Raw genomic sequence first — 14,918 nt, forward strand, 5'->3', positions numbered from 1 at the left:
TTTTTGTGAAAGTATAGTATATGAGCTATAACTATAGTATTCTCATTCCAGAAAATGTTGCTTTCTTTTTTCCATCAGTATACAGTATGTTCTAAAAAACAAGATACTATATTGTTTCTAGCTCAAGAAACACAAAGAACTGTTTGTCTTTCCAAAGCATGGAGAAAATGGAGCAATCTGGGTAAACAAAATATAGTTGCACTGTGTATGAATGACACTTGTTTTTATGAATAATTTATTGTACCATCTGTTACAAAACAACAACAACACATAATCTAAATAGCAAAATACATTCTCTTCACAGCGAAACTTGTAAGACAACATAGTCTTACAAGTTCATAGTCTATTCATAATTTATTCGCAGTCTAAAACTGAACCACGGCATCACAAACAGACACTAAGACAAAGCACCATCTTGAGCTGGATTGAATGGGTACTTTTCCATTCAGTTGTTTTGTGTTATATTGCTTATCCTTGCTAATCAGTACACGTACACCAGAGTACCGTCGTTAACAAGTTTTAAAATTCATAGAGGAGCTAAATCAGGAGAAAATAAAAATAATTAAAAAGTCTTTCAATGTTGTAAAATGTAGGAAGTTCTCAGAAGGCAGCTGGAGGTATAACTGCTTATAAACAAACACAGTGAGATATTTAGCTATTAACTGAGTCTCCGTGGCAACAAACTAGGAAGGAAGGGAAGGTAACAAAATGTGATCCCTCCCTCTTACCTGGAGTGTGACGTAGGACTGATCCTAAGCTTTTCCCAGGCCTTCAGGGAATGAAAACTGAGAACTGTTCAAACAAGCACCAGGAAGAAACAGACTCTTCTCGGATAAACTCATTCGCTCAGATACAGAGTGAGGATCTGGTAAGTTTCCCTCTCTATTTCTCAGTTGATATTCTTTTTTCAAAGGCATAGCCCACGGGTTTCCTTTGTCTGGCATGTAGTTGAAAACACACCTTTGCACAGTGTAGGAAGAACAAGAGGATTTTTCAAAGAACAGTTTGGAAAGTTAAAGCTTTTCAAAAGTTGTACATTTTTTTAATAACATAAGCTGTGTTAAAAATGTTTACTTTTTATTTAGTGATATCTGTTGCCAGCCAGTTACGGCTAATGCTTACAGTATTGTATTTCCTATGAAAATGTCAACAAAGAGGGAAATATTTGTAGTAGGAAGAGAAATGTAGGATGAGTTTGGGAAACCAGGTTTAACAGATGTTTTGCTGACAACCCCTGGTGTTCTAGTGATGTCTGATCATGCTGTCAAACAAATGGAGACTACCCGTTTCAGGAAAGTTGAGTACAGTAAGTGAAGGGCTGAGTTGGGCCTTGCTGTCACTGAGCCTGAAACCCTAGAATCAACTAACACTGCAATACCCTCGTCCCCCAGCCACTCTTATTTCATTGCAATACACAGTGTCGTTTCAAAATTGCAAGCAGTAGATTTAAACTATTATTATTTATTTCACATTTTGAAGAATTACAATTAATGTATGGAATTTTTTCAAGTACATTTTTTTTAATTCAAAATAGCAATAATCATTGTGTAAATGATGTTGAATGTCAGCAAAATCTGCAAAGAAGCTATACAAAGTGAAGTTTACATTGCATAAGTATTCAGTCCTCTAAGGCAGTCCCCTAAGGCATGGTGGAAGCTGCCTCTACCAGATTTGTACACTGCAGTAGTGCAACTTTCTCTATTCCTCCTGGTAAATGTGGAAGTTACAGTGGAAGTATTTCTTTAATTCAGACAAATCTCTCATTTTATTGTTGACTGTTTAATCTTCAAAAAGGCTTTTGCTTTTATAAGAGGCCTTTAATGTGATAATCTGTTTTATACTGTATAGTGCGTAAGTCGGTGTTTTAGGACTAGGACTGCTCTCTTTGAGAGACGGAAAATAAATTTTTGCATATAAGTTTTATTTATCGAACAACACAATGTTTAAAGAAAAAGATACCAGGAACATATAATCTTGTGCTATCATGTTAGTCTCCTCCCATAGTTTCCAAAGCAGCAGAGGAGTTTCAGAGCACCTGATTGCTTAAGGGAACTGCCAAGACTAGACTTGTACCGATTAGCTCCACAGTGTGTGAGACATTCTGTTGTAAGCCTAAATGGCTTGTTTATTCTTTTAGACTTTCTCGTCCTCCCTGAACAATATTTCATCATACCAGCCGGCACCCCTTGATGAGCCAACACAGAACGAATGCATTACAAAGTTATTTTCTATACAGTACATATCAACATCTTAAATGACATATCTCCTGATCACACAAAATACAGCACCTATAGCTGATGTGACTACAAAAGCCACAGGAAATGCTTACTGTACATGCACTGCTCTGCAAAAGTCTTAAGAGTGGACATAATCAAGAGTTACAATATACAGTATGTATGTTTTGAAATGAAAAACGTACTCAAAGCCATATGCTTTTGCATCTCTTATTCACATGCTGTAAGCTTTCAAATGTTGGTTCTGTTGTCTTTCTATTAAGTCTTTCTATTTTCTCAGGGCCTGCAAGTCCCCATATATCCTGCCTAACTTATTGTATCTTCCTTTTCAGTGTTAATTGTGTTGCATCTCAGTTTCAATCAAACTCGTCTGACACACTTATGGCTAGACTTCTGAATTTGTTTAGTTTAGAGGTGACCAATCCTAGTCCTGGAGAGGCTAAGCTGAAACAGCTGGTAACTGGCATAACTAGATCAATTTATCAACTTCTCCCAGGTCTTCAGAAACAAATCTGCTGGTACACCAGTTCTCCAGGTCCAGGGTTGCAAGCCCATGGCTTATATGGAAGAATACATTTCCGACCTTCTACTGTATATTCATTAGTTTATAGACCTTATGTAGTTCTTTAAATCAGAGAAAAGAAAGTTAATTTAAAAGGAATCTATTAGGACATTTTATATTAAATGGCAATGTTGTACTTTCTTTATGCTTTACGTTGTTGGCTAACTCAGAATCCCTTTTCAGTGCTCTTTCCTTCACATACTCTTTTAGCTCCCACCACTTGAATTAATTCTGCAATAACTAATCCTGATGCAATTGCCCTTTCTTTCCAGACATTTTTGTTTCTGAATATGTGCTGGTCTATGCTTTGGCACAACAAAGCTGTGCACCACTGTATTAAACCATTGTGGAATGTGCTGCATTAACATCTCTAATCCTAAATACACCAAAGCATGTTCCCAGCTTTGAACTCAATTAAGTACATTCTTAGACTTATGTCATTCATAAACCGTACCCTCCATAATTATTGGGACAGTGAAGTCAAAATAGCTATTTTTGCCATATACTCAAGCAGTTCAGACTTCAGATGAGAAGGAAAATACACAGAATGTCAACTTATTTCTGTGTAATTTTTTCAAATACTGTATATGCTTTAACATTTTAGAATAGTTGCACTTTATGTGTGTTCATTTCCACATGTTAAGTAAGCATACTGTACGTATTGGGAGACGTTAAAGTAAATTAACATAGTACAAAACACAGTATAAAAAATCCTTTGCATGCAGTAACTGCATCAAACCTGCCACCCAGTGACACCACCAGACTGTTGGTTTGTTCTTTTGAGATGCTTTGCCAAGTCTATGCTGCAGCTATAGTATTTTCAGTTCTTTTTTCTTGTTAGGGTTTCTGACTTCAGTCTCCTATTCAGCAAGTGAAAAGCATGCTTGATTGGATTTAAATCAGGAGACTGACTTGGCCAGTCTAGGACTTGGTCCTAGATCAGTTTGGCAATATGTTTTGGGTCACCGTTTTGCTGCATGATGAAGTGCAGACTAATGAGTCTGGGGCATTTTCTTGTACATAGGCAGACAAGATGTTTCTGTACACCTCTAAAGTCATTCTGCTACTACAATTATTAGTTTCATCATCAGTACAGATGTGTGAGCCAGTTCCAGAGGTGGCCAAGCCAAGACATTACTTCTATGTTCGCAGATGAAGTGGTGCTTTGGATTGTCTGTTTGCTCCTTTCTCCACACCTTCACAGTGCAATCACTTTGGAATAGGTTTAACTTTGGTTCATCTGTCCACAACAGTTTGTTCCATAACTCTACTTGCTCATCTGCAGTACTGTATGTACTTTTTAACAAGCTGGGGGCATTCTTCCTCCACCCAATCTCCACCTTTGCAACAACCTCTCAGTTAACCTGCATGAGGGCCTTATCCTCCACATCCTATAGGCACTGGGCTGGCCCACAGAAAAGCCAAATCTCACTATGCCTAAGCACTCAAATGTACATCCTCAAATGAATTTGTTCTTTTTGGTGCTGATGAGCCAATTGCATCTTGGGGTGTAGGCTTTATAATTCTGCTGTCAAAGTCTTCTGTGAATAGTAGATTGTGATACCATCACTCTTGCACTGTGGAGCTGGTTGATTCCAGCGACAGTTGTGTTAGAGTTTTTCTTAATAGTGCAGAAAATTAAGAAATTAAGTACAGTTGTTTTTCTATTAACAACTGTACCTGTATTCCTCGGCCAATCTGGGAGTTGTTGATTGCTAAGAACACCAGTGGTTTCTTTCTTTTTCAAGATATTCCAAATTGTTGATTATACAATGCCCAGTTAATGTGTTATACTGTGCACCAGAATTGTGCAGTCCTGTTTGAATTCTTCTCTTCTTTCAACTTCCAAATTGCCTGTTTTTCTTTCAACTTAGACAGTTCTATAGTCGTCATGTTGGTTTAGACCTACTGACAACAAAGGCTGACAGCAAAGGGCATAGAAAAGGCAAAATCCAACACCACACAGTTACAGCTCTTTAATGTGTGCACAATCGTTGCAACAGGATACACCTGACTAATAAGAAATATCAGGCAGGCAATTGTCCCAATATGTATGCTTACCTGACATAGAGAATTGAACACAAAAAGTGCTATTAATCTAAAACAGTACAACAAACTGTATAAGCACAGAAATACCCAGGAATAAAAGATGGCATGGTGTATGTTTGCCTTATATACTGTTCATATTTTCATCTGAATTGTTAGTTTGTGCAGCAAAAATAGCAATTGTGACTTCACTGTCCCAATACTTGTGACGGGCACTGTTCCACAATGATACATTAACAGAACAACAAAAAGAGTGTTTAATAAAATGACCAGCACTATACAATTCACTTCTTTATAAAAATAAAAAAGAGACTTCAAACTCCTCATCATTGCTTAAAATGTGGTCTCTCTGTCACAGACAAAGGGATGTTATTGTGAAGAGCAATCCCCTTTCCTAAAGAGTGTGATTTTAAATGTGTCTGTGTTAGTTACTCGTAAAATTACAAGACTTTAAATGTTTTAGCATAGTATCCTTAGTATAATTACATTATTTTATATTTGCTATGTCTGCATTTATGTGGATTATTTTCTTTATATTCCTCTGAAATTATTGCACATTGTTCCTGAGTTTTTGAAAGGCTAACTGTAATTTTGTCCTACACAGGTTCCTACATGTACAAAAATGAGCCAGAAGCTCATCACTTTACCACTCTTGGCTGTTGCTCTGGGTCTATTATCTGCAATCCCTCTGTTGGCAGAAGCTGTTACATTTATTGCTGAAGTTGCAACTTTGAACAGTGTATCCACAACCCCCTCTGTACAGTTGAGCACCACCATGGCCAGCACAACAGCAACAGAGAAAACAACATCTCAAACAGAAGCAATAACCAGTAAAGCACCTGAATTTGCTTCAGAGACAACTCCTCTCAGAAATGCAACTGGATTCACAACAGATTCCTCCAGTGGTGATTCCACATCTGTGTCGAAGAGCACCATATCTGATCCTTCACCCACAGCCATGTCAACATCAACAGCCCAGGGGACTCATGCAATTACTACTGCAATAAGTACATCACAGTCCACCCACAATCAGTCAGTATCAACCCTGTTACCCAATGTCACAGGGAGTAGTCCACTGATCCCCACTTCATTTTACTTCACTCTCACCACTCCCACTTTAGGTAAGTCCAGTTTAAATCTTCATTTCACATGATATAATGTTGTTTTAACTGATGTTCAGGGGGGTGATGACAACTAGGACACTTTCATATTTCCCAACACCTTATGCTTAAACTTCTCTTTTTCACATTCGTTTTGGACACTCCTCCTCCACCCAATCTCCACCTTTGCAGATATCCCTCAGTTAACTTCTGCGTGAGGGCCCTATCCTCCACATCCTATGGGCACTGGGCTGGCCCACAGATAAACCAAATCTCACTAATCCTAAGCGCTCAAATGCACATCCTCAAATGCATTTGTTTCTTGGATGTCTTTATTCCTTGTGAAATGTACATTGAACATTCTCCACATTAGACACGAAAGAACATTACTAACTGCTTTTGATAACTGGATGTTAAAAACAAATGTGTTGTTCAAAGCAAGAGTAGGGTTGTTGGAGAAATAGGAGACGTACCTTAATCAGACTTTCAAACCAATACCCTACAATGATCTGGACACTGTGTTTTAGGAGGCTTAAATGTGAAGTTAAATTGAGAACATGACTACTTAGTGATCCCTCATGGGATCAATAAAATATCTATCTATTAAACATCCTATTGTACTATTCATTAGAGACGTGGTGCAAGCCCCAGTGTACTGTCTTCATCAGTCTGTACTAAATACTAAATACTAAAAAGTCTTAATGAAATCTCCCACATAATTTAAATTTGGTAAAGTGATTTTTCACTTCTTTACTGATATCTGGTGCAAAATGGCCTCCTGAATTTAAAGTGCTATAATTATAATTTAACTATAATATTTATTGTAATATTAATTAAATTATTTCTTATCATTATCATTATCCTTGTTATTATTAGTTAACTAGCAAAAGCTGGCATCAGTTGGGAGCTGTTCAATCCATCTTTTCAAACTATTATTTCAAAATAAAATCATTTACAAAGTATTTTCCTTTAAAATCTTCCACTACAAAAAAACAACAACTTTAGAGCAAGTACTTCTGTGATTCAATAAATTAATTTAACCTTAAAATGTATACTGTAGAGATAATATTAAGGTCAAGCTAAAGACAAAAGTCTTAAAAAGTACATTGAAACATACAGTACAGTAGCTTTAACAAATATTTGAATGTCAGCAAACTACCATACATTTCTTTTTTTTTATTAGGTGAACATTTTGGTCTCAGCTATTCTGAAAAGGCTATCACCATTTTCCTCAGTATTATTCTTGGGGTGGCAGTTCTCGTGTTATTCATGTACAGCCTTAACAAATGCAAGAAGAAGAAGACTCAGTATGTACACCGACCCCTCTACAACAACCATGATGACACAGGTAGGATATTTAGCATATTTAATTTCAAATATTTGAGTTTAATTATCAAAGTTCTGAATACAGTATGGTTGCTCCATTTCATAGATATTTCAAATTGTGAAAGAAACACTTAAATGTAAGTAAATATAATCTTTGATCTGAAATAAAATAAACCTGTTAAAAAATACTCTGTATATAATTGATTGGAATAACAACTCACTCCTAAGGATCAAATTACATGGAGACTCCCAGGCATGGCACTGTTGAGAAAGGTACTTCATCTGAATAGTCAGAGTAAAATGCCCCATTGTATTCTGTAAATGGGCTACAAATGTAAGTTGTTTTTTACTATAAAATTAGCTAAGAGAGGTGCACTTCAAAAATACATTTGTAATTTTCTAAAATACTGAGCTATATATTCAAAACATGGAGCCATGGTAGCTCAGACAGAAAGGGTGTCTAGCACCTGACTGGAAGGACCTGGGTTCAATCCCAGGTAGGGGTAAGTGATGTAGCTTGCCCTAATTCCTTCCAGATGGCTCCCAGGTCCATTCAGCCTGCTTTCCAAATGAGTACTGGTGGTTAATCCTTCCAGGGGTAATAAGCCAATGCTAAACACATCACCTCCACCTTCAGTGTTAGATGGTTAAGAAAAATGGTGGCCCTTGCTCCCCATTCTGCCCATGGGTCTTTATGGCCTACAGTACATGTATATTCAAAACATTTTCCTTTAACCTAACCATATGCAATCCAATTAAATTTGATGTGACCCATGACAGGAAATATAGTGTTTTCCACCCCCAACAGTTCAAACCCCATTAATATTACTCTTATCATTAATATTATCAAAAAGCATTTCTTTTACACACAAATTTTATTTTATAGATATCCAGCTAGCAAAAGAGTTTGGGTTCAACTGCAACATTTGCCAGGCAGATTAAATAATTGTATGACTGTTGATAATAAATCATTTGTAGGTAACTTTAAATAAGAAAGTCTTTTGAATATTGCAGTCACAGTTAGAGGTAAAGTTAAAAGGAGAGCAAGAGCTGTAGGTACAGTGCAGATATTACAACCATTCAGAATCCTGTCTTTCTTGAGCACTAGTGGGAAAGGAGCATTACATCTGTGTCTAGGTGCTCCCTTCATCCTGTAAAATGTGTTATGGATTCAGTCCTATAGCTTAGTTTAGCATAAAATTAAAAAAAAATGTAATTATTCAGCTAAAATTTTCACAGATGTTTCTGGCTTGCCACGTGCAATGCAATAATTTAAAATCATTAAAAAGTTCTGACATTAGTGGTCTATTATGTTTGAGTTTTTACATTTGCACGATTGATTACTCTTGCGTGATTACTGTAACATTTTGCTTTGATTTTTTTTATTTTTGGACAATAGTCTGCAACCCGTAGCATTAGAAAAAATCTTATTTAATGGACTTTATTTATGGGCAACATGATCTTCCTAGAACCTGATTGATAAAAAAAAAATCTTATAAAGTTTTGAGGAAAATATAAAAATAACATAACTGCTTGACTATTTTTTTTAATTTATAAACTAAAAAAGGACACTTAATTAAATGTACTTGTCATATATAATGGCTTTGTCATGTCCATACAATATATATTAAATATCATTGTTTTCACAGTGAACAGGTACAGGACACCAGAAGACACCCTTGTGATTTCAGGAGGACTATATGATGGTCCTCAAATCTACAACCCTAACATGACAGTTTTGGATGAGGATGATGAATTCCATTCAGAAAATCCTGCTTTTACCAACCAACCTCCACAATTCCGTCTGGAATTCTTGTCTGAAGAACAAGAAAGGTCTCCTGACTTGGGAGTTAATACCTTTGAAACCTTTAATGCTCCAACTGAGGAAACATAATGCTTTCCAACCTTTTATAATTATGGAACTGCATTTAACAATGTCATTTGCTAAACTCAATGACAAATAAACAGCAAGATAATATAAAATACAAATTTGATATATTGGTTTTAACGTCTAAAAAGTTTCCAAATAACAGGTGTGGTGTATGCATGCTAATTACATATGCAATTCCATTAAATATTAAAGCATATAATTAAAACAGAAGCAAAATCTGATGGAAAAATCTAATATTTTGTAGTGAAGGTTTTTATTAAAAAATTAAAGGAGAAAAAGAATATCTAGAGTTTCTCATAACTATCTGTGCAAAATTGTTCCAGAAGACTATTTTTTTAAATATTTTTCTGTACTTTGAGACTTTTCTCAATTTACATAGACTAATTGTAATATATTATCCAAAATATTATACCATAGCATAAAAGAGCATAAAATGTACACAAAAATACCAACATAATTATTCATAAACATTTTATTACAACTGTAACAATAAGTAACAACACATACTATGTTCACAAATTGTATCATTTCCATATCCTACTGCAGGTGCTTTAAACTGGCTAGATATGTGTAATATGTAACAAGAAAAAAAATGTATATCACTTAAGTAATTCCATTAAATTAGAAATTTCAAGACTTCACTGAATTAGAAATGGAATGGAATGATCTCAATATTAGTAGTGTATATTCATTTTATAAGCCATATCATTTCATTCCTACAAATCTAAATGTATATTTAATAAAAATAATAACCAATGGCATTTAATACTAAATATGCAATGTCAAATGAAATACAAACTATTAATTGGTGTTGATAAATCCAAGGACTTTCAAAAGATTGTTATCTATTTTAAAACTCTTGTCTTTTATTGCAGAGATATTGTGAACTGTAAATGTGTGTAGCTGTACAGCAACTTTGAACTTTGTAAAAACTAAAATAAAAACAACTAAAGCAATGCAAAACTCTAGATTATATATGAAATTCAAATGATTTTTCTTCTGAAGCAAAAATTGTGTAAAGTGCAAATAGAACCCTCGAAGAATAGGTTTTAAAGATACTGAAACAATATTGTAAAACAAACGTTTTGATTGTGGACAAGCTAGTAACATAAAGACTTAGGCAAATATTTTCTCACATGCTTTCATTTTTCTCTTCCTGTCAGAGTTGGTAACAGCTGTCCAACCAGCATCTCGAATCCTTTTTATAGCCGCCATTTTCAGGGCTGCTCCTGGTGATTTTGGAACAGCAGGACTCTGAAACATAATGTAATAATACAGTACATAAGTTATTATATGAAAAATCAATATACTGTATAGATGATCAAATTAAACCATGTCAAAAGCTATCTGTAATACAAGTAACACTTAAATTAATATTCAACATTAAAAAATATAACTCTTAAATGTTATGATCATCAATTGATATTGAAAATCATATTCATAATTTAGGTTGTAATATATTTCATATTATGTTGCCATTAAGAAATTATGTGCAAGGGAATCACATGAAATATACAATTAGTAAGTAATTGTATTTAAAAATAGTTTAATATAATAAAAACTTACCATCTTGAATTCTTCTCCACAAAGATGAAGTGCATGAGCATCACTTGAATACAGGCTCTTGAATGAATCTATCTCTCTAGGAAAATTCTAAAATAAAAATTGAATTTTTTACATGAGCATAATGATTAAGTATAGTGTGAATACTTTAACTACTGAAAAAACATTCTGGAGATAAACCAGTTTTTGCTTTTACAATACCAGAGGTTCAGCATCAAACTGCATCAGTGAAACTAAGATGATAAAGCATTTAAAGAAACATGAGCCATCATGTTAACTACTCTTATTAAAAAACTTATTTGCCAATTACCTCTAAACTGTATACTATAGATGTAATTCTAGTATCAACAGGATGAATACAGTATGTATGAAAATTTGGCTCTTGCATAAACAATAATGACTCCTTGACTGTCAATTGCTATTGCCTTTCTTATATTCTTCAATATGCAGGCCATGCAGTAACTTATCTTGTTTAAAAACATTTGGCCAAATAACTGCATACTTCATAATATTGTAGTTTTTTTACACTTAACTTTAACACTTTGATGAACTGGTGTTCCTGCTTAAACCAAGATGGTCACCTGGCCTTCTTTTTTCTCACAACTCAAAGTGCTTCTCTTGGGAACTAATACACCTACTGCCCTGAAACTTGGAAGACCATATGCTTCTGATTTATACCTCACAAGTTGCTGTGATAATCTTCCTGCCCAAATTGAATTGTCAATTGCTTGGCAAAACATCACCACTTATGCAAATAGATCCTACTGTTTGGAAATGTTTGGAAAGTTAACTTGATCATTGTATTCATAATTGGTATCATTGTAGTAATACTGTAATTGTTAAAATTGAGAAATGGGATTCTGCCATGTACAACAATGGCTGTTTTACCATTGTTTAGTGCCTGTCTTAGGAATCACTATACCCATTGATTTAAAACTGTGTTCACTAAAACCTGCTTCAAATGTGTGCCACACATGTTTCAACAAAATTGTTATACCCACATTGGCAAAAAATGTTTCATACCTCTAACTTCTCTTTTTCATAAACTGAATTCCAGACTTGTTAGGAAAAATTGTAATCATTTTTAACTCCTTAATTTACTTAATTTATTAAATACATTTAATTTAAATTTAATTTTAAATGTAATTTGGAAATGGATAAGAAGTTCCTTGGAAGCCTTCAAAACTGTACACAGTTTTCCAGTTATCTTCCTTGAACAACAATGTACTGTATGTGGTTAAAACTGTGTAGAATACAGTGTTCCAGTCAAAGTAAATTCCAACATAACATGATTAAAATATTAATTTATTAGTGCACTATTTATGCCTCAGCTGCTAAATATTCCTGTATTTAAAAAGGACCTATGTTTTTATCTTAAAGATCCTAAACTTAAAAAAGCAGCATCGAAAAGTTGGCAGAGTGAGCTACCACAGGGTTTCATTAAATTGCAGTAGCAGTCCTAATTACATCATTATTAAAACCTCCTTGTTTACCAGCATGTCACTTTGTTCAGAGTTGTCTGAATTCATATCAAGCTCCACAGCAACTTTTCTTTTTTTCTTTGCACCATCAGTGACTGGAGTGGGTCTTGCTATTTGCGCTGACTTCTCAATAGATGGTGTTCGTACCAAATATGTCTAAAATAGAAAATGATTAATGCTATGTTCTTTTTTACTATACATACACGTTTAATAGTCATATTTAAACAAAACATACCATGTAAGGCAATAATATGTATATCAAAAGTACCTTCAAAAGTGGAAGCAAAGGGCAGCTTTTCTGGCTAAATGGTTTTAAAAAAGACAATACAATCCACTTAGAAAACAAGGGAAATTAAACTTTTACCTTAATGTCTGGAGTGGACAGGTTTTTAACTTTTTTCACTGGTGTCCAAGATAGATGTTTTGTCGATGAATATTTTATTTCTGCCTTTCTCAATATTTCAGACACACTGTTTTTGGCAGATTTTTGAGAAGGAGTTTCTTTTGTGCTGGTACTAGCAGTGGAATTCAAATCTTGGGGATCTGTTTTCTGTCCATCAAAGAAATATTTTTATTTATTTATAATATATTAAAACAAAACAAACTCATTAAAATATGCTCAATGAGTGCATAATTTCACACTAGGAATTATACTATACTATATATCAGATTTTAAAAACAAACCTCTGTCAGTATTGAATCAGTTAAGTTTAAACTAAAGTAAACCTGGTGTTTTAATATTTTAAAACTGTACGTTTCAAAAGGAATGTTTACAGGAATTCTATTAATGTGAAAGTTCTAAAACGAAATTCTCTGTTAATGGTTGAAAGGACATTTAAAATTATATTTTGAAAAAAAAAACTACACATTAAAAACATTATATTGTCTGTAAAACATCTGTAGGATCTAAATGACTGAACTGTAATTTCAGATGTCTACTAATAATAGTGTGACAAAATAAAAAAATATTAGTGTGCATTGTAAAATCTATAAAGGCTATATTTTACATACTGGAAAAGAAAGTCCCTGTTCTTTTCACTCTTTCTGAATACTGACATTTGCTTTTTAATTTTTTAGTCTCTTCTTAAAATAGCCTTCTTAAGAGTCATTTAAAAGTCTTCTTAAGAGTCTTTTAGAAGTTATATATTTTCTTACAAAGGACCTTCAACTTACTCTGCCCTCCAGAAGTATATTTACAGCAAAATCAAAATGTTTGTTGGCTTTAAGTCTAGCAATTGGATTATGTACTGTATACTTATAATATGAATGACAGGGATGTTATATTAATGCCTTTTTTGTGTAATTACATCCTTGCAATTGATTTTATTAGAACTATATTAGAACAAAAATGTACTTTGTTTTCATCCCAGTGATTTCAAGTGACCATAGTCTTGGGACACGATTGCTTTAAAACACATTTCCAAGTGTATACAGTCAGTATTTGGTTACATATCCCTTTCAGGCAATAACTGCATAACTGAGCTCACCACACTCTTTGTGTCATCACCAGGCCTTTACTGTACCCAACAGCCTTAATTTATTGCATATAAGTTTAGTTATGTGGCTTAGACTTTTTATTCAGCATATAAAATACATGTTAAATTGCATTTAACTCTTTTTTTTATTTCTCCCGATGGACTAATTGATTGCACTGGTTATTTATTTTGGTCACTGGCATCCTATATTAAATATGAATAAGTATGAAATCATTTTCTTCTATATAAGCAGACATAATGTTTCAATAAAGTTCAGAATTAATTCGGTTGTAACATTAGTCAAAACATTGTAATATTATTTTTATTTTTTATAATCAAATGCTATTATTATTATAATTATTATTACTAATAATAATGATGATAATCATCCATTAGTTACATGAAGTGAAATAATAAAGTTATAAATACTTGGGAGTTGTACTTATCAGCTATTGTTTCACTTGGTTAGAGTCAAATTTCCATTTTAGATTTCATTGTCCCAGTACATTTGCAGGGCGAAAAGAGTAGTGGTGTAACCCTGGCATCCTAATAATCCCCCTCTATGAATTGGCTACATTACTTTGTTCTCCCCCCCCCTCTCCGACAGCAGGCGGAGCGACGCACCGGTTGGAATATCCTCGGTCGCATTTAATGACAACGTCAAGCGGACCCTGCTGAAGCAGGATTAACGCTAGGATGAGAGAGAGTACATTTGCAGGGCACTGTAAATACAATTAATTAAGCTGACCTTCTCCTTCATTTCACTGTTGAGCTGTTGCTTTAAATTTGAAAACTCCACTTTCAACTTGGAAAGCTGCTGTTCCTGTTTTCACAAAGAGATAATTTTAGTGGTTATTTTTAAGAATAATCTTCAATTAATTAAATAAATTAAGGCATTTGTCTCCACCCTGAAACAGTTTAACATTTTCCATTAGAAAGTAATGAGAATAAACACTTGATTAAAGGGGAACTGCTATATTTCGGGTTAGAAAGAATCAGTAATGATGAGTCCATTTCAAACCACAATAAAAGTAAAATGTACACATTACTTTTCACCCCTCTACTCTTCTTAATACCACCTTCCACGGTCTCCTCTATTGTTATTGTTGTATTGTTGTAATTATAATTGTGTCCTATCTTGTGAAATCTTCTTATTTATTGTTGTAGTCTTCTTATTTATTGTTATTGTCATTGTGTAAAGCGCTTTGAGAAGCCACCTTTAAAGGCGCTATATAAAATA

At 34.0% G+C, this 14,918-nt stretch overlaps 2 protein-coding genes across 2 annotated transcripts in view; one reads left to right on the forward strand and one right to left on the reverse strand.

Moving 5' to 3' along the window:
* Positions 1-713: 713 nt before the first annotated feature.
* On the forward strand, positions 714-10,127 carry LOC107076799 (uncharacterized). The gene is made up of 4 exons (XM_015342379.2): positions 714-868; positions 5,447-5,963; positions 7,126-7,290; positions 8,918-10,127. Exons 1-4 carry the CDS (start codon positions 779-781, stop codon positions 9,160-9,162), a joined length of 1,017 nt encoding a protein of 338 aa, XP_015197865.2. The 5' UTR covers positions 714-778; the 3' UTR covers positions 9,163-10,127.
* The window catches only part of sycp1 (synaptonemal complex protein 1), a 28,053-nt gene continuing 22,748 nt past the window's right edge, over positions 9,614-14,918 (reverse strand). The window contains exons 28-32 of the mRNA XM_069190305.1: positions 14,427-14,501; positions 12,568-12,753; positions 12,216-12,359; positions 10,726-10,812; positions 9,614-10,413 (exon numbers count right to left, since the gene is read on the reverse strand). Coding sequence (XP_069046406.1) covers positions 10,276-10,413; positions 10,726-10,812; positions 12,216-12,359; positions 12,568-12,753; positions 14,427-14,501 — 630 coding nt within the window. The 3' untranslated portion in view covers positions 9,614-10,275. The remainder of the gene's footprint in view (positions 10,414-10,725; positions 10,813-12,215; positions 12,360-12,567; positions 12,754-14,426; positions 14,502-14,918) is intronic.

Source organism: Lepisosteus oculatus, chromosome 5, assembly GCF_040954835.1.
Source record: "Lepisosteus oculatus isolate fLepOcu1 chromosome 5, fLepOcu1.hap2, whole genome shotgun sequence".
In the NCBI taxonomy this organism is placed as follows: domain Eukaryota; kingdom Metazoa; phylum Chordata; class Actinopteri; order Semionotiformes; family Lepisosteidae; genus Lepisosteus; species Lepisosteus oculatus.

Bases quoted from the DNA above. Each gene is read 5' to 3' on its own strand.
- LOC107076799 (XM_015342379.2), top strand. From the start codon at position 779: ATGAAAACTGAGAACTGTTCAAACAAGCACCAGGAAGAAACAGACTCT. The intron at 869-5,446 runs GTAAGTTTCCCT...TGTCCTACACAG, and splicing joins AGATACAGAGTGAGGATCTG to GTTCCTACATGTACAAAAAT. The intron at 7,291-8,917 runs GTAGGATATTTA...TTGTTTTCACAG, and splicing joins CAACAACCATGATGACACAG to TGAACAGGTACAGGACACCA.